Source organism: Tinamus guttatus, unplaced genomic scaffold (assembly GCF_059628265.1).
Source record: "Tinamus guttatus ecotype Peru unplaced genomic scaffold, ASM5962826v1 Tinamus_guttatus_pri_ptg000215l, whole genome shotgun sequence".
Taxonomy (NCBI): Eukaryota; Metazoa; Chordata; class Aves; order Tinamiformes; family Tinamidae; genus Tinamus; species Tinamus guttatus.
In genome coordinates, this window is record NW_028288749.1 from 3,903,962 (window position 1) to 3,924,117 (window position 20,156).

Genomic DNA, 20,156 nt, shown 5'->3' on the forward strand with positions numbered 1-20,156 from the left:
CTACTGATTTTGTAGGTAGGAAATGTGATAATGCACAAAACAACAGGCAGTAGCTGCAACAGTTGCTCTACTAGTATCCATAGGCACTCACACAGATCACTTCGTTGTCACACACATTTGGAAATGGTTTTTTCCCAAGCTCATTTGGAGCTCATCAGGTGTGTCGGGGTAGGCCAAAGGCTTTATGCATTGCCAATAACATATTGGCTACTTTGTAACGTAGGAAACAATTCAAATCTTAGTTGAAAAGGTTTTTTTCTTAGAGAGACAATGGATTTTCCAAGAGAGATATGACCCTGTGTTAGGAACATACGAAAACAGAGAAAAGTATACAGATGAAACTGATTGATAACGTCATCACTGGCAGATGGAAACATCAATATTAGCTGGAAGAGACACCCTTGCGTACAGATTAACGGAGCAGGTGAATGAATAATGGCTTTCTGATAATTTGCAGCATGCAGGCTGCATTGTGACCTATCTGACATGCTGCAAGTCATTTTTCCTCTTTTGGGAGAATTGTTAGAATTAGGAAAACCATTTAATTTTGTCAACTGTAGCCACAAGAATACTGAGAGAAGCCTCTGCAAAATGTTATCTCCAACCCGAATGGCACAGTTGTTAAATTTTTGTTTTGTTTCATTAGGCAAAGTGTTCTGTTGAAAGGCTTAAGGATGACAGAAAAGAGGATATAGGCATTTTCAGTAACTGTTCTTTTTAAAATTTTTTTTTCTTAACATGCTACCAAGTTTCTTTTGGTGCAGTCCTATTAGTTGAACGATTGTAATTTATATGCCCAAAGTGTAACACTGTATTTGCTGAAGGTCAAGATATAAGAAAGAATTGATTGCAAAAGTTTTGATGATAAATGTCTTGACTAGGAATACAGCAGAGAAGATGGAAAGGGATCTTACTTATTTTCACATATTAAGACTGACAAGAGAGAAATACGTGATACATTATGGGAAACAGTATTTCCTAGAATGCCACTTAAGGCAAAACTTGGCCTTTTTCTGCAAGGAAGTCTTCCCCATCTCTCCTTCTGGCTGACCAAAACACCTTCCCCAGCCTTACCTGGAGTCTCTCCTACCTTGGTGCTCTCCATCTCAAACAAACCTGGTGATCTTCCTCTCTCCAGCCACTGCGCAGCAATCCCTTGTTCCAGCCCTCCTTGCTGCTGGGCCCCTGTGCCACGACTCACCTTGTCCTTCCGTCCTCTGCTGAGGACCCTTCCAGCCAGAGCCCTCACTGTGGAGCCACTACTGCTCCCAGCTAGACCCAGGACTGCTGCTTAGGCTGCCCCGGGCCTTCCTAAGGCATTACCTGTTACAGTTTATCATCAAGATCTTATTCTGTTTATTTATATAAATTAAATAAAAAGGCTATAATATATCAAAAATATAAATAATTTCCAGAATACATAAATACGTTACAAAAGTGGCTCCTTTTTTAAAAAAAAAACAATGTGTCCTTTTTGCCAAGACCTTTTCAGATCCAAAGCCCTCAAAACACATCAAAGTCAGAAGAGCTCACAAAATACATATAAAAGATGACCTTTTAGGGTCCAGGAGTTTGTCCAAGAGTTCCAGATGATGTTCACAACTTCTTTTACAATAGGTTTAAGAAGAGACTGTTCAAGGAAGAGATTTAATCACTATAATACCATCTCCTTAAAAAAACAAAAACAAAAAACCCCACCTCTGTCAAGGATGTGCTCTGATTGGACTACAAAGACAAGGTAACACAGCCCTCAGAAAATGGAGCAGATTATATCTTGGAGATCCCAGCACGCCAATACCTGCTACATGCTGGACACACACAGCGGAATGTTGGAATCCAGGCTTTCACACAATTGCTGGTGTTAGAGGACACTGCAAAGCCATGAGAAATAGTTTAGAAGAACAGCTGCACACAGATTGAGGAGTTTTACCAGAGACCACCAAATTAACCAAGGACAGCAAAGGCCTCTTATTTCCACAATGTCCCCTGCGTAGCAATCAGTAGGGCCGCTCAAATACTGAATAAATAACTACTTGGAGAGTCTGAAGATTCAGGAAAAAAGATCTTATTAGGGAACTAAAACTTATTAGGAAAAAATGGAAAGCAAAGATAAAGAGGAGAAGAAGCAGGGGAGTGCACCAACAGGAGGGATCTTTGCAGCTGCCGCTGGAAATGGGAGAGAGGCTCCATTCAGTAGCGTTTCCTCTGTCTTCCGTTCCCCTTGCCTTTGGCTTCCTTCTCCTTCCGCTCTGCAGCCGTGGTGAAGGTGATACAGTAAGCATCTAGAAAATCCATCAGCTTTGCCTTGGAAATCTTCATGCCGTTTGCTTTCAGCTCTCGGTGCAGTGCAGCCAGCTCAATTGGCTCGTAAAAGAGGACCTTGTGGTACAGGACTGAATTTGAAATGATGCAGTTTCCCACTGCGTCCAGTGTATCTGCTTCCTGGGCTGCTGTCTGAGAAGCTGGGAGCTCCTCTTCCTCATCTTCGGATATATTGCTACAAGAACTAAAAGTGAGAAAAAGTGCAAAAAACAATCAAGGAAACCACTGGTCATCAAGGGCACACTCAGAGATGCCCAAGTCCCTGACTGCCAACCCTTGCAATGCCCTGTGTAGGATCTCCGACACCAGCAATTGCCAAAGGGAGGGAGGCAGAACACGCCACGTGTTCTGCAAACCTGCACATCAAGCTGTGCCGGTGCTGCCCGGCATTCCTTGCTCCTGCTGCACTACTGCTGACACACTTGCTCTGTGCAGCACCACACGCAGTGCTCACCGAGCAGCGCTCCCTGCTCCTCTTGCAGGCTCTCACTCAACCCTGCGAGGCTCCTTGCAGTGCCAGCTTTGAGCTCTGCCCATGTGCATTTTCACCCGTGAGCATTTCTGTGCTCTCAGAATAGCTCACTAGCAATTAGACTGAAACGTACAACAGAAGAACTTACTTCAAGTGACAAAAGCTCAGGGAAGCTGGCTACAGTATAGATCCCCTGTATTCTGCATTGACACTTATATTTCCCATTTTCCCAGCTCATCTCTGTGCTGCACAGTAGACTCCTTCGTTAGTATTTTGTTCCCCTACCTCTGTATACCAGTAGAGACGTCACTGCCATCCAGCGAGGATGAAGATTCCTGAGAATATGAAGATTCCTGAGATGATGAGAGCATCAGCTCCTCCTTATCAGCTACCAGAGAGCCCCTCTCTGGAGATACAGTTGGTGTGTTCTGCTCCCTGGTTCCTCTGGGCTGATACATCCTTTCATTTCCTTTCTCAGCTGCTGCACAGCCTGTTGCAGGGGGTGTGACCAAACCCTCGCCCCCAGCACCCTGCCCAGCGAGTGCTGAAGAAGCCTTAACAACCTGCTGCTTTTTTCTCACGGTTTCTGAGATTTTGGCACGTTTCCCACCAGCATGCCCGTTAGTCTTCAGCTGCCTACGGCGCTTGGCTGGAGGCCTCTGTGGGGGAAGCTGGGAGGATGGGATATCATCTTCTGTGTCAGTATCCACATCCGTATCCACGTCCTGGTGAGTATACTGGAATATGGCCTTCAACTTTAACACCATCTGGCGTTTTGGGAAAGGACGAACTCCAAATCTGAAAGAGAAAGGTAGGACTTAAGCCTAAGATAATGCTGCGCCTTCCACTGCTATAGCTCAGCAATGTGACCAGGCCAGGAAGCTCAGTGGCCAGCTGGAAGAGCATGATATTGGAAAACCATCAAGTTTTCCCCTTTAGCACAGTAGCTGCCTTTCACACCACCTACCAGCAGGTTTCTCACAGAATCACAGAATGGTTGGGGTTGGAAGGGACCTCTCGAAATCATCTAGTCCAACCCCCCTGCTCCAGCAGGGACACCTAGAACATGTGGCACAGGGTGACATCCAGGCGGGTTTGGAAGATCTCCAGGGGAGGAGACTCCACAACCTCTCTGGGCAGCCCGTTCCAGGGCTGTGACACCCAAACAGTAAAGAAGTTCTTCCTCATATGGAGATGGAACTTCCATGTATTTTTTCTGCTCATAAAGAGATGTACTTGTACTTTTTTTTTTTTCTAGATATACTTGTAGAAGCAGTGCTAACCTGCTCAACTCCCTCTTCAGTTCTGGGGTCTTCATAAGGGAGTAAGCTGGCATTGGTGTCATAGGAGTCTCAGGAGACTTGTCCTTCTCAGGAGACTTGTCCTTCTCTTGACAGGCAGGTTCTGCAACAGAATGAAATTGTCATCAGAATTAGTACAGAAGGATATAGGAGGGATGATATCTTCCCCTCCTGGTGGCAGATATTTTAATGTTATCTAGTAAGTGTTTAAGAAGAACTACTTGTCTGCAAGCTGCTCTACTAAATACCTTTATACCGAACAGATCAACACTTTCGTCTTCCTTGGGTCTAGGATATTTGTTTTTTATTGTCTTTAAATCAGAAAACAAATTGAGCCATATGTTAGGTCTGAATAAAAAAGCCCACTGGAGGCTTTGATAGAACTGCTGCAAGGTAATTAAAAATATATGTTTACTGAATTCTGTGAAGTGGTTCTTTCCCAAGGAAGAAAATTGCATAGGAGACTTGATGCAGAAGAAACCGAACAAGTCAAGGTTCTGGGGGCCTGAATTAGATACTGATTTAGTGATACTGATTTCCTGATACTGTGAAGCACAGTCAGTCTCAGGTCATGTTCTAAATCCTGCTTGTTAAACTAATTACTTACGATAGTATAATTAGTAATATATCTAATAAATATTAAGGGATAAATTACTGTTCTTAGAGCTTAGATGGAAGGAACTGTCCTAGTAAGCAGCTGACCCCAGAAGGGTATGACCCCAGAGGCTAGTGTTCTCTGTGTCATCAGACATTCAAGCAGACAAGGCCCGGCTCCTGACACCACTAAGTGCAATCTGGTGGCAAAGAGCAGCTTGGCCCTTAGTCTTGTGTGCGTCCTGAAACCGCTCACTGTGTCCTCCAGTTGGGACCAGTGCTGGACACACAAAAATCTGTTGGAAGAGCCTACAATCAGCAAACAGAAGGGCAGGGCAAGTCAAAGCAAAGGCAAATCAGAAGAGCTTTGCAGGAAAATATGCAGAGAGCCTACCCGTGGGCAGGAGAGGCACCTACTTCCAGCCAACCTCTATACTCCTACCACTGGAAGCAAAGCTTACCTGATGTCTTCATGTAAATGTTAGCACATACATCAGTGATGAATGCATGAAAAACAAGACCCATTACTGCAAGGAATAATCATTCCCTAGCATGCAAAGTGAAGGCTGTTTGATTTTTTTTTCCCCTCCCAGGTAATGTCTCATCATTTCTACAATGCATACGATCACTGTCAAAGCAGCAGCATGAATGGATCACAAATGGCTACGCTCCAACTATCCCACGTATTTAGTTGCACTCCCCCACATCAGAAGCTGACTGTACCTTCTTGTGCCTGGCCCTGACTGCTTTGGATTAGAAGGCCAAAACACCCTCTCAATATAGCAGGTGAACAACAAACAGGATGATCACCTAAAATGACAACAATTTAACCTACTTCAGTGAACCCTGTACAGATACAAGCTCTCACCGGGAGTCTTTGCAAGGTCTGTCGGACAGGCATCTGCTGAAGCTGACACCTTCTCAGTTAAAAAAAGCATCTGTGGGAATTCCTCCTCTTCACTATCCGAAACTTCCCACAATCTGGGCTTCAGGAAACTTTGTATACTGCACTCTGATGACCATGCCTCAACAGGACTCTTTTTGAGGTGAAGCGAAGTTGTTGCTCCGTCACTAGGACTGCCCTGAAGAGGGGTACTGCCCTTCATTTCCTGGTCTCGGACCGGGCTCTCCCAGTCGAAAGCCCAAGAGATAGATCTGGGTCTGCTGCCAGGGCTGGCATTTGCCCAGCCAGCCAGGCTGGAGTTCTGGCTGTTTCCTCTCAATGGTGACGGATCCTCAGCGTGCCAGCAGTCATCAACGGGGACTGGGGGCTCATCATGAAGCGAGACACTACTGCTCAAAGAAAGACGACTTGTTTCTTCTTTCCCTTCACTGTCCTTTATCTCAACCACATTGGTATCAGTTTCATCTTCCAGTGCCTGCTCATGACATGGAGACACAGGTTTGGACACTGATGAGCTTTTGGCACATTCCCTTTCCATGCCAGTGTAGCCAAGGGAAAGATCTGAATCCCCTGGAGAAGGTAATGAGGTGTCGGTGGAATATAATTCTGTTGCTCGGCTGCTGGAAGGACTCCTTTCATCAGCTGAGTTCTCCCTAGGCAACTGTTTGTCTGACAGCGATGTTTCAGGAACTTTTATGAGGCTGAGAGCCATTTCATGGTCACTGTTACCTGCCACTAAGCTCTTGGTCTCGAGTTTAGACATCGATTGCTTTATACGGTTTATACTTGTGACACGTGTCTGCGTTGCAAAATCCCTGCTTTTGGTCTGAGGTGGTGTGTCTGGCACTAGCCAGGAGCTGTCCATACCTGAAGACTCCTCGCGACTCTGCCCTTTTTCATGGCTCAGGTTCAGGCTCTGTTTGCTCTCTGTACAGGCACCTACCTGGGTGCTGGGAGGCAACTCTCTGGACATTTTTACATCATTATTTGTAAGTGATGCATCTGTAATGCGACATGAGACCTGGGATGATCTCAGCTGTATCTCAGTGACAGATGATGAGTTAGGTTTAGGTTTGGGGATCTCAGGCCCATGTGCTATGCTAGCACTTTTCAGTTGCTTGGAGATTTCCATTTCCTTCACAGGAGAGCCAGACTCTGGTAACTTCCTCTCTTGTTCTAGCTCCATTTCATCATCAGAAGATAAAACAGTAATATCAGCCTCTTTTCTGTTCTGGACTGCAACATCCGGAGTTTTTATGACAAAACTGAACAAAACTGAAGCATATTTATGCTTGTTGAAACCAGTGCAGGAAAGCTCTTCTGGAGAAATTGTGCTCTCTATGTTCCGATTTCCTGATGTAATGTCCTGCTCATTGGCTTTCTGGAAAGCTATTTTGGGAGACGGGAATGGTTTTTGATTTCTCTCTGGTGTTTTTGCTTCTCTGGGAAATTTCCTATCCGATTCTGAAGACATAAGTGAAGAACCAACAGCAGAATAAAAAGACATATAAGATTTGAGAGGAGGACTGCCACAAAAACCATCCCTGTGTGGAGAGAGGTCTTTTTGTGACTTGGAGTAAGGAAGCAAATCATTAACATCAGCATGTTTTTCGCTAACAGCCTTTCCTGACTCTTTGATAACTTCTTTCATTGGAGAAGGCTCACTGTATTCTATCTGATTTTTGGAAAATAAGCATTTATAATTTTCACGCCTATCAGTATCATTGTGCGGTGAACAGCTGGTGAATTGTTGTTCTTCCAAGCGGTCTCCCTCTCCCATATTATGTGAAGCCTGAGACAACTTGAAATCTTTCCCACTTTCCCATCTCCTAACCCCCTTCTGAGGTTCAAACTGACAAGACTCAAAATTGATGCTTGTGGCATTCACATTTTTGCATCCACTTGTATTCTGCATTTTGTCTTCTTCAGACAAGTCACATTTGGATGTTTCCACATCATTGTCTTCCCTCAGATGTTTGAAGTCATTGCTTATTAAGGCAGATACGGACCTTTTTGCCTCTTTTTTCTTAGTCTGCTGGTTCGCACCTTGGGCTACCTCAGTATCACTACAGATGTTGTAATCTGTGCCTTCACTCATCTCCAGTTTGTCTTGAACCATTTTTCTTTGAGTTGCAGCAAACTCATATATTTCCTCCGGCTCCTGTTTACCCACCCCGTTGTCGTCTTCCTTCTGGCATGCAGGGTTTAGCACAGCTTCTTCTTCCTCATCTTCACCCACCCACACTGAGTTCAGGAGCTCTTTGAAGTTCTCAGCTCTGTTATCATTATCTTCATCATCTCTCGCAGAGAGGAGATCATCTTCTGGATCCACTCCAGAAGATGCCTGGCTCTCTTCAGCGCAGTCCTTACACTTGAGCACAAGTTCCCTTAAATCAAACCTGCAAGAATGTAACAGAAATGTTAATCTCCCTCAAAATTCATTCAAAATTCCAAAATGTTATAGTTGACTGATCAATCTAGTGAGTCTTGTAAAGAAAGTTAAATTTAATTTGTGAAACTGTTGTGCCAAATTAGACATGCAGTTTCAACATTATTAAAGTCAATAACAATTTCAGGTTTTCACTCCGTGTCACCATAATCTCCTCAGGTTTCACACTTATTTCCCCCATTCCAAACAATGCATCGCTGCCACTACAGAGGATAATCAGTTCTCCTTGATTAGGTATGAGTTTAACTGACTATCAACATAAAAGAGCAGATTTTTTTTCCTGGTCTTTTTCAGAATTACTTTAAAAGGAGGACACCTACATTTCCAGAACTAAGTGATTTTGATCCGATAGAATGTGTTTCATCTGCTGCTGTTTCAAGTTCATTATCTAACACATGTCTAGGATCATGACTGACATAACAAATTAGCATTGCCTGCATCCACATTCTGCAAGTCTCATTCAGATTAAGTGTGTCACTAGGGCAATGCTTTGAGAATTACACTCATCACCATTGCCACCATCAGCTGTCATTAAAGATCATGAGACAAAACTTGGCAAAAGTGTTCTAGTCATAAACCAAAAACAGAAAATCTCAAGCAGATGTAACCTGAAGAAAGATTCATGAAAAAATGAGGATAAGATGCTCGTGTGTTCATATTTCACTTAAGATGGAAGCAGAGGTACTTGCATCTCAAGTGAAATGAGTTTTGTGAAAGCCACTGAAACCACAACAGAAGGTATCAGGTTAAAGTCCATGTGGCTGAAAGCATGAGGTGACCCAAAGCACACTCATATGATACAAACCTGGTAGCCAAAGCCCTCAGCTGGGGCACGATTCTAGCAGGGATGTCAGTATAAGCAGTGTAAAGATATCGCAGGAATGCGAGGACTGCCTCTTTTGTCACATCGCTCAGCAGCACCCGGCGCGTCTGCTCGTCGTCATCGTCCTTCACCTTCACATATATCCCTTCGTCGTAAACCTGTGCAGTAAAAGGAAAGCAAACAAGGTCCACTTCCTCATAAAGGAACAACACCAGCAGTATCTGCTCTCTATCAGGCCACTAATTTTTTTTTTTTTTTTTTGTGTCAAAGTCTGTTCCTATGGCCAGGATTTGATGCCTCAGAGGGAAGCTAAAATGACCAGAGATACAGAGCTCCCTGGGGAATAGGGAGCTCCATACAGCTGTTAACTTGTACCCTGAAGCTTTCAAGGACCCCTCATAAATGGTCCTAAGCACCTTGAGCTGAAACTGCTGTAATCATGCATGAGGACAAAACGAATTCTACTGATTCCAGAAAGAATGACAAAACTTTGTCAAGAAGTTGGTATGGTCTGGTGGCAGCTCTGTCAGAGGGCAAGTTCCTGTCTTCAGCCCACTGCCTTTCATTGCCTTTGCAGAAAATTGCACAGGAGCAGGCTGGAAACTGTATGAACCAAAATGCTTCTGGAAACACAGAAATTACTTCACTGTCCTTGCCAAAGGCACAGGTCAATGCAGCTACCTCCATAGCACCTGTGGGAGTGACAGACCTCTGTCTGGGTTAGTTACAAGCACAGCTTGTAAATACTGTCTACTCCATAATCAGCAGGTCCAGAGTGACTTGCCACTGGATCTCCAAATACTCTGTGCTTACTGTACGGCATCACTAACTCATTTGTTGTGATCAGTCTGGAATAGACGGTCAAACTCCTGTTACTGCAAAGGGGCTTTACTCGAGGGGAAGAGAAAAGTCTAACAGCAGTACTTACCAGCTGAACAGCCCGTGGACAGCGTGCATACAGCACAAACATATGGGCATAAAGGATTTCTCCAGAGTCCACTTGAAACTGGATATCACTCAAGTAGGCGTTGTTGACCATGATATTGTAATCTTCTGCCAGCATCCTGAAAGAGGACTAGAACATAGAAGGGACACAAAGACAGGAGTTGTTACAGCTGTAAGGCATTTTCCTGGCAGATAAGGAGGCAACAGCCCAGTTTGTCAGCACTGCTGTACTCTGGGTCCCAGCGTGGGTATGGCTGCCTTTGCCTTCTCAGGACTAACAGAATCCTTATCAGTGCAAGGTCTTCCATAAGAGACGTAAGCAACCTAGTCCAACACACATCTCTGGCTTTGTTTCCCTCCTTCTCCTCTCTTCAAAGCTTAGCAGCTGTGAAGAGGCAGTCACATGCTGTCTTCCACTCTACTTGTGGAACAGCCTTTTGCATTACAGCACATCATCGTCCTCGGATCTTTACCACATCATTTCCTGATGTGGCAGAGCCACTGCCTGCAGTTGGCCTCTTGCTCTGCTGTCTTCCACCATGTTTTTGAAAGCTGTAATTCCCACCTTGATGGAACTGAACTCAGTTCATAACAATTGCATAGAGCAAGAGGAATGAGGATGACCCAGGGACAAGGTAATGAGCCTTTCTTCTCTTGTTCACTGTTTTGGTCTAGCAATGACACCTGGGAAGAAACCCTCTGCAACAAGGGGGCAACACGGAATAAAAGAAATGCAGGTATCTAGTCCAAAGGAACTTGTGCACTTGTTACTGAAATCTCCTTTGAAAATTCCTTTATTTATTTATTTATTAAGTATTTACTCTTATAATTTTAAACTCCTTTACTGAAAGTTTGGGGAAGGCTGGTTGCCCAAGCTATCTGTGACTAGTTTAATGTCTGGCACTACCCCTACTACAAACCCATACAAGGCAATCTTCTAAAGACTCAGACTCCCTAGGTAGCAGTGTTGCTTCTGGAGGTGGCCAGTGCTTCAGAGAAGCGTGAAATACCTGCAGCCCATGGTTGAGGGAGGCTGCCTGACTGTAAGTAGAAAGCAGCTTTACCTGAGACACTAATTGTTGACCTTGTAATTTCTGACCCTAGCGCAGACTGGAAGAAAGGCAAGTTTTATCCAACTCCATGAGATGTAGTTCCACCAGAAACAGCAGAGCTCTTTATTTTATTAGCAGGTTTCTAGGTTAGTTCAGTGGGAACTCAACCTCTCTACTTGCTTCAGTGTGTTTGCAAGGAGCCAATACCAGTTAGCATGGAAACGGCAGCACACGCTGTACCATTTCTTCCAGGCTTCACAGGTGGGCTAGAGGAGACTCTGCACGTCATGGACTGCTCTCCAAGGGCAAGACAGGAAGCTCAGTCTGGAAACCTGTTAGGTGTTTCTTGCTCTCTTTTTCTTGGCAGGTAGGACACCTGCAAGACGGTACCTCGAGAAGGCAGGCACTGCTTTCCAGGCAGGAAGCCCAGAACAGCCTTCCTGCTGACACTAAAATTATGACTCGAAAATGGGGAAATTAAGTAAGAACAGAAATATTCTGGCTGCACCATTCTCTGTGCAAAAGAAAGACTGGAAAGGAAGATAAGAGGAGAGGCATTTACAAAGTTCTGGTCAGAACCATGCAAAATGGGTGCGTACATGAGCCTGGATGAAACCCCAGACAGTTCTGTCTCTCCTGGTCTCCAGGAAGTGTGGCCTGTGTCATCTAGGCTGGGCATCAAAGCAGAGTACTACCTAAGTGCTGAGCAGATACATCCCTAGTAACTACCCCCAAATACTCTATGCACTACAGCCTCAATATTTAACCTGGTTCTCTTTGTGTAAATTATGCACAAATTTGCTTTATGTTACCTGTTATTTTAAATTAAGTAGGACAAACACTCTGAAACACCCACAAGCCTGCCTGTGGGCATCAATGAAACATCACGTATTTGGACTTCAGCTTTGCCTAGGATGATTCCTGTGAGTGACTGTAATGCTTAAACATCTCTGTTTCTGTGAAAATGAATGGGAAATACTCCATACTTCTGGAAATTAATCAAATAGGAGAGGCTTTTTGTTTTTTTTTAAACAAATAAACAATACAAAAATACAGTGCAAATAAACAATACAAAAAAGGGGAAAAATAACATTTGTCCTTACATTTATATCGTTGCTTCTCGGGAATCTCTTCTCTATGGGTAGAGGGGCAAAGCCACTTAGTGAAGAATCACTGGAAGTCAATTCTTTTCCTCAAAGAAGAAAAGGCACATCTCAAGTCATGTACAACCTTCTTGTAAGACAGAACGAAGTGGCAACTCTTAACTGCCATTTCCTCCTTGCCATGACAACTCCCCAAGAGACTCCTGTCCCAGGCTGACATTTCTGAGCTGAATGGTTCAGCCTCCCCCTCTTGGCTTTATCAGATGCATTTGGTTTTCTTGGCATATGACCAGCAGCCATTTGCTGCAGCTTAATAGGAGAACTGAGGGAATTTTACCCAAGTCAAGTACAAAGCAGAGAGACATTAGATTTAGCAACCATAGTCTTCACTGATGAGTGAACAGGAGACACACAGTGCATATATTATGCTAAATGGTTGGACAATTTTAAGGCTACCATTCCAAGGTCTTGGAATGTGCCGTTGTGCAATGCACACCACTGTAACCAGGGAAGTTAGAGCTGCTCTTGAAGGAATTCTAGGTGGTGTACTTTTTTCAGCCTGTACAGATCAACTTCAGGGACTGTGTATCCATGTACCAACACAACATCATCTCTTACGCTCTTCTTTCACCAGGTCTTCTCCTGGTGAAACCTCGTAAGACAGTGCTGTCGGCAAAAGCCACTAGGCAGAAAAGAGCATATATTTTTGGGATATATTTTTGCCTCACTATTGGCCGTGTCTGGGCCCCCGGCTGGCAGAAACGTATCTGACACCTTTAAAGGATTTTTAAAATAAAATTTAGAAGCTGCTGTCTAAGAGGAGCTCTTCTTAAATATTGGGATCTATGAATCATTTCAGAAATGTCAACTTGATTGTACCTAAAGCCTACTACAGAACAATGCCCCCAAATATCACCCCCTGGATCAACAATATCATCTTGCGGCTGCTGCCACTGCTCTCCAAGTTCAGTATGGCTAAACGTGGCTCCTCATAGCTGATGACACCAGAGAGGAGGCTCATGAGGCTGCCAGAACTTACTTGGCTGCTCTACTTCCTGAGCGTCGTTAAGCTCAAGCCTCCACTGAGTTTGTGCTTCCATGGCCAACTCAATCAGTTGCTGCAGAGTCTGAACATGAACCTTCTCGCCCTGAGACGAAATCTGTCCAGCCTGTTCAGAGCCGGAGTCGGCTTCATCAGCAGCTTTTTCTCCAGTCTCTGGAGAAGCAGGATAATGAGGACTGAGATCAGGCTGAAGTTGCTGAGATACTTCTGGTTGATCAGATCCCACTGATGGCAGAGAAGTCTCTGACTTACAAATCTGATCAAAGGAGAGAAAAAAAAAGACATCAATAAGTTAATTTTGTATGTATTTGCAGAGTTCAGAGTACAGTCTCTGAATTGATCTCTAGTTCATACTTTCAAAATATCTTAATAAATATTAATAAAATACTTTGAGCGATCCCCAGATACATACTTGCTCTCCAAGAAGATAGTGCTATAAGGCGACAGACTAAAAGGTCCTGTCTGTTTCTGTAGGCAGCATTTATAAAACTACAGAAAAACGAGAGGCAAGACATCTGGATAATAACAGAGTGAGACCACTCGGTTTAAAACTGGATCACAGTCCTGCATGCAGCTTCAGGCAGTGGGATACATGGGGAAAGCCTGAAATGCAAACGCTTCAGTTTACAACCCTAGGAGTGCCCACCCCCTCCTCAGTGTAACACACAAGCATCCATCTTCAGTGTGAACTTTCCACACTGTTCCTTGCTGCCTTGATACAAAACATGAGTAAAGAAAGAGAAAGGCTCTGATTATAATCAGTCAGAGAAAAGTATCAAGAAGGAACACAAGAGTCAGGCTACTGTAAAAATAGCTAAGCTAGTGGCAAAATGAAGAGGCTCAAGCCCTCTCACTCAGTGCTCTGCTCCCATTTGTTTTGTCTTCCAAAAGCCCAAAGAACAGCATGGCAACACAAGCCTCAGCCTCCTGTCCAAAAGGGAGAAGTGAAAGTTCAAGATCACCAAACCTACTTGTGTGAGACCAGGGGACAGTTGTGCAGGAGCAGAGAGCATGCAGAGCATGGGGTGACTCACTTAAATGGCAGAAAAGAGAAGGGCTACAGAGCAAGTAAACTGTGGCACACAAATACCAGAGGAAGGAGAAAAGAGCATCCCACCTGCACAGTTATGCAAGGTACGATTGGAGGGGTCAGTTCAGCAGTGTAGAATGATTCAGGGTCGCAGGGCCCTGTTAGAGCACTGCTGTTCCATAAAGGGCAGTCCTTGTTTCTGGGCGATGGCATGAGCCAGTCTGTTTTCTCAGATCCATCCTCCAAAATCCTACTGGTGGGAAGCCGAGGAGTGGGAGGGAATTCCATCTCTTGTGTAAGCACCATGGCGGCTCGCTCTTCAGTCCTTTTGCGGGCTGTCTCTGGATCCCGCAGCAGTAACGGTGGAGGAGTAGTTGGGCCTCTTTTACGTGTTCTTTTCTCTTTAAAAAGAAAAGCAAAAGAAACCCAAATAAATGAACAGCTGAACACATAAGCAGAGGAACTGAACCTGCCAGCTTTTTCAAGTGTTGCAGTTGGCAATGATCAAAATGCAACTACAGCAGAACACAAGATTTCTGCAATAAGTCCCAAGTCTCCCGTTACTTCTGCCAGAGAAACAAACCTTCAGGGAAGACTTATTCGTGCACACATGGTCCTGCTGGGCTGAGCTGTCAAATCAGATCACTATGAAAGCAACTGATACCTATGTGCAGGCTACCTTCCAGACCCTTTGAACAGTGACCGTACAGTGCTTTTGGCTAGTTACCAGCGCTTCACTCAAAAAAGAGAGAGAGAGAGAGAGAGAAGAAAAAAGACTCCAAAGCCATGAAGGACTGCTTCTGGTGCGTCTTGATCACTGGTGATGGTCACTCATGTCAAACCACAGCACATATGAATCCTGCACAGCTATCATTTGTCAGGTCTGTTTCTCAGGTCTGTTTCTTTACTGCCTTTGACTTACTAATTCCCAATATAATTGGCAGTGGTTATCAGCAGGAAGAGATTGAGGAGAGCCACGAAGAGCAAAGTGTCTCCTATGTGCAGAACTCAACCTTCCCCCAGGGCAACTGGCTTCTTTTCTGACCATTTTTGTGCATTTAAATAGCAAACCACAGGTTCAACGTGTGTAGTTGTATGCACATATATTTCAGAAAGAAAGCAGAGCAAGGAGAGAAGGATGAAAAAGTTGCATAATCAAGGGTATGGGACAGTGAATAAGAAAAATGCACTGCAAAAAAAATAACAATGGTCTTTTCATGTTTTCCCTTTGGGATTTATTAAAAAAACAACTCATCTTAAAAACATTCTATAGTTTTGAAACAATCAACCAGTGAAATAAATATAAGACTCAGAATGGATTTCAGTGAAACATCCTGCAGCCTCCCTTGGCTATCTGTATGTGGATACTTTGCATTACTCCATCTCGGACAACTTAAATGAAACAGAAGTGTGCTTGTCATCCCCTATGCCCAACAGAAAAGTTGGTAGTGAAGAGCAGGCTGTTGCATCACTCCTCCAATAATATAGCCTGAGACACTCACGGTGACACATACCTGATCCAGGCTTCCATTTGATTGGCAAGGCAGCCACGGGTTTCATATTTGCAGCTACTGCTGCTTGTTCACGTTTTTCTTGCTCCAAGAGAGAGCGTGACATTGCCATAGCAACCTGCAGATCTTCATCCTGAGGTTCCATTTTGATCCTCTTTTTCATTTCCTTTGAGTCATCTCCGGAGAACTCTTTGCGCTTTGATATGTTTGGTTGATTGCTGAAACGTAAGAATGCAGCAGAAAGCCCAAGTTAACCTAACATAACTGGATCAGAGACAAGAAACCCTGAGCACTTCAGACCAGCTGCCCCACTTCCTCAGAGAGATTCCCATATCCAGAATAATAAGAAAGCATCAACAGTAGTTTTTTCTGTGGAGGAAAGAAAAGGATTTCTTATCATGTGTGGAATTCACAGCAATTTGGAGAAAATCTTATTTTGGAAAGGTAAACATAAGACTGCAGCACTGACAAACTGCCTTTTTTTTTTTTTTTTTTTTTTTTGCAAGGGCAGGAATGGCCTTAACCATCTGCTATCTCAAACCTAAACTTTGTATCAAAGGGCAAAAATCAGGTTGAAGTCAAGAAGACCGTCACCAAAACCGTTCTGCCAATCTTACACTTCCACAGTAAACAAGCAATGGCCTTTCCTCAGCACAATAAGACTTAAAAGTCCTTTGGATACATTTCAGGCAGGCACCACTCGCTATACTCTGAACATGTTGCTCAAATCCCAAAGAGCAGATACATCTCTGCACCCAGCACAATTCAAAACAGCCTGTATGTTTCCTCCTTGACTCTGTGGATAAGGCCCATGTATCCAGGACAGCAACGAGCCGAAAAGCTGAGGCCTTGGAAACACGGATACTCCGAAGAGACTGTATGCTCATATAGCATGTTCTGCTTAATAAGCTCAACCACGCTATTCAGCTTTATTACATAATTACCTCTCAGAGCATAAATATTTCTGACAAATTAGTGTAAGATTATTTACTTCCCATTTTGCTCCTGTCTGCTGACTCATAGTCATCCACCACCTGATCACTTTTGAAGGAAAGCAAGATTTTCACCAAAATCTTACCTGGGATACTTAGGAGAGGCAACTCCAAACTGAGACACCTGCAGTGCCTGAAGCAGCATTTTAGGAGGAACATCCATCTTCACAGCACAGCGTTTCAAGTGAGTAGTTTGGCTCTCGGAAGTTTGGAAATGTTTGCCACAGCTGAGACAATCAGGGATTGCTGGTTTGCTGGAGGAGGAGATCTCTGCTGCCTCCATCTCATCCAGACACCTGGAGGATGATGGACATGACATGACATGACATGACATGCTCTTTTTGAACCTTGCCTCCTGAAATGCTGTAATTGAGCAACTCCAACTACTTAAGCAAGCTGTTTACAATACTTTCTTTACAGAGAAGCACAGACTTTTCATTTATAAAGAGCAAGCTGTATGTAATATTTTAACAGTATTTGATATTTACCACTAAGGAAACTGTTATAGAGTGCTGGCATCAATTTAAGCCCACACCATTCTGACAAAAGAAAACACAAGGATCCTTCCCTTAGCCTTCCACTCTCATTACCTGTGGAAAGCAAAGGTCTATAGTGCATATATATAGTATTTACAAAGGTATATAGTGCATAGTTTTACAAAAGTATATAGTGCATAGTCTATGTATTTATTCATCTTGCAAAACAGTATCACATCTTTCCTTCAGCGAATAGCTCAGATTTGCAAACAGCTGACATACCAAATGTTCTTAGGAAATCATTATTTAATTGAATAAATGGTGTTGAAATGGGCTGATTTTGAAATGGACACTAATGGGTAGCTTTGCTACCTAGTCTGCAATTACATCTTCTCTAAGGCACTGCTGCTGAAAGCCACACTGGCCTTTCATGCTAGTGCTTCACCTATTAACGTGCTGCCCCCGTCGTGTTATGTTCATGGCTGAAAGATCCTTCTGGCAGATCTCACAAAAAAACAAGCCCTTCTCCTCTAGGCTTTCCGGGACTTCCTCCTTGATCTTCCGCTGAAGGGCAAAAGCCAAAGCACCATCGTCCTTTGTGGATGGAAGATCGTGGGTAACTGGCACAGAAGGGAGAGATGATAGAGTTAAACATCTTGTAGTGAAAGGCATGAAACTGTTACATTTGTCATGATTATTTTATTAACTTAAAAAACCCCTGCAATCTTCCTGTTGCATCTTCACATCTCATTTCTCACAAGGGAATGCACAAACAGTACAGGAGAGCACTACCCCAGGAGTGGAAGGTGGCAATTGGTTCATCGCACATTATGTATCAGAACCAAAAGGAGAGTTATGTTTTAGATGAAGTTTCTGGGAGAACATGGGGTCTTAAACATTACATATTAAACACAGGAAATTCTCATGTCCATAGAGAACCAGCAGGGCCTTGACTTTTAAAGGGGCCTTGACTTTTAAAGCACCAAAACACCAAAAAAGTGCTATGAATTCAAATTGCTACGGATTCAATTCATCGGCATTGAACATCCTATTTTGTAAGTGCTCAGAGATTTACAGAAGACACGGAGTAACTAAGGTCATATTTATATGAGCTACACAATATTGCCCCTGAGAAGAACGACTGGATTTACTGATGCTCTTAGAATCTCAACCTGTTTCCAGAAAGTAAATTCTCTCTCCAGAACTTAACATAAAATCAAATTTCAGCCTCACAAAAGATCTAGGAGAAAAGTATAGAGATCAATACACATTTATCAATAGAGAAAGCAAGTTCTCAGACATGTGGAGCGATTTATTCAGCATCACACAAGCCACCTGTCCAGCTGTGAACAAAGCCCAGGAATCCAGACTGCTGCTCATGCAATCACCCTAAGCAGCCCTCAGCACTCTCCATGCACACACAGGAGCTAAATAACAGCAGAAACGTACCTTTTTCCGGGTTCTCTTCCTCGCTTTCATCAGAGGAATTCCTGCTAGCTGCAGCCTTTGGCAAGCTATCGCCCAGGCTATGTTTTAGCTGCTCAGGTGCCACTCTCTTGAACTGCTGCATTCCCTCCACCGCCAGCTTTGCTGCCCGCACCTTCGACCCAGGCAGCAGTGGTGTCTTCAAGGTGTCTGAAGAGCAGGTCTCTGGTTGTGAAGGACGGAAGGATAGTGTAGTCTGGGAACAGTCACTCGGAGCATTCACTGAAGGGGACAAAGCACAGTTTCCCAGTCAGAATTAAACAGGTAACTGAGCTGCCCAGGGAGCTCTTGGGAAGCTTCCCAAAACAGCAACCTGAGATAGTCAAAAAAATGAACATGTTTCTACTCTGATCTTCAAGCCCTATCCATGCTTTGGACTTTCAGGCTCAGAACCAAGCAACAGGTGTTCCTAAGGAGGGGTGGTAACGAGCAGCAGGCTAACAGCTCAGTGTATCTCCGCTCTGCTTTGAGGCAACCTGTGAGATCAGACCAAAGATCTCACCAGCCCAGTTTCTGAGTGCAGTCACTAGTAGATAATTACGAAAGGGTATCAGGCAGAACAAGTACAAAATAATCCTTCTCCTGGTTGACCTTAGCTGTCAGTTTAAGGATTTCATGCACTGGTGACTGCCTTCTGGTCATCATATTTAGTCATCACTGAAAGACCAATCCTTCATGAATTAACCCAGAACCTTTCTTAATTTATTTTTTTGGCCTTGGTGACAGTCAATGGCAACATAATTCAACATTCAATACAATAACACACTGTGAAAAAACACTTTGATATAATCTAAACTTGCTTCTTGATGATTTGAGGGATGATTTACATTCTGAAGTCGCAAAAAAAAAGGTAATGACTCCCTCATATATCACTCAGCACTTAGGTTTCACCTTACTGAAGAACTGCATACCTCCTCCAGACTTCTAAAGAGCTCTACTGAACTGAGTCTTTTCAGTACTAGCCTATTTTCTGTCTGAAAGATTTCAGTGCACGCACCTGTCAGATTCCTCTTGGTAGAGTAACTGGTCACTGTGCGCAGCTGGCTGTCAGGGAAAGCGCTTCTCCTGTCTTCTTGTGACGTCCCACCACTACTGCAGGGCACAGCATCATCGTCTTCTTCACGCATCCCTGTCAGCACCTTAGAACCCAAATTTTGTGGCAAATCTTTCCCCTTCACTACTGGAAAGCACTGATCGATTTGGCTCCCAGGAACAGATCTGCCTGTTGTAGTGGTCTTTATCCATTTCTGAACCTTCTTTGTTGCCTCAGTATCCTCAGCTTTCTCCTCAGTATCCTCAGCTTTCTCCTCAGTATCCTCAGCTTTCTTCTTTGCCCTACCGACAATTTTTGCCCACACTACTTTAAATTCATTGTCCTTTTCATCCATGGTGCTGCAGGCTGCAGTAATGCTGCCTAGCAGCGCTACAGGGAAAGATCTCAGGAACAGTCAGGGCTGCGTCTTCTCTGGCTCGCCGCCTTCATTCTTCAGACGCCAGCACTTCTCCACTGTTCCAACGGTGGACTTTCCTCTGTGATTAATTCATCTGCACAGAATATATTATAGCATTTAGTGCAGCACATTCTCCAAGGACCCTGCTTATTTTCACTCAGCACAGTGATGACTTTCTTGTTC

The 20,156-nt window shown here is 43.9% G+C and overlaps 1 protein-coding gene across 1 annotated transcript; it reads right to left on the reverse strand.

Moving 5' to 3' along the window:
- Positions 1-2,190: 2,190 nt before the first annotated feature.
- LOC148594680 (structure-specific endonuclease subunit SLX4-like) lies at positions 2,191-19,910 on the reverse strand. The gene is made up of 14 exons (XM_088524901.1): positions 19,520-19,910; positions 18,487-18,744; positions 17,483-17,657; positions 16,648-16,857; positions 15,573-15,787; positions 14,146-14,459; positions 13,005-13,284; positions 11,966-12,054; positions 9,794-9,940; positions 8,848-9,023; positions 5,558-7,992; positions 4,078-4,198; positions 3,080-3,592; positions 2,191-2,506 (listed from the first exon to the last, which is right to left on the reverse strand). The coding sequence occupies exons 1-14, from the start codon at positions 19,908-19,910 to the stop codon at positions 2,191-2,193; spliced, it is 5,640 nt and encodes a 1,879-aa protein (XP_088381027.1).
- Between the last annotated feature and the right edge of the window lie 246 nt (positions 19,911-20,156).

What these genes read in the sequence shown, in the direction of transcription:
- LOC148594680 (XM_088524901.1), bottom strand. Translation starts at nt 19,910, where the DNA reads ATGGATGAAAAGGACAATGAATTTAAAGTAGTGTGGGCAAAAATTGTC. An exon ending in TACCTTGCATAACTGTGCAG is followed by an intron (nt 13,285 to 14,145) that starts GTGGGATGCTCT and finishes TCCTTTGATCAG; the next exon opens with ATTTGTAAGTCAGAGACTTC. An exon ending in TCAGGAAGTAGAGCAGCCAA is followed by an intron (nt 12,055 to 13,004) that starts GTAAGTTCTGGC and finishes TTCTTCTTTGAG; the next exon opens with GAAAAGAATTGACTTCCAGT.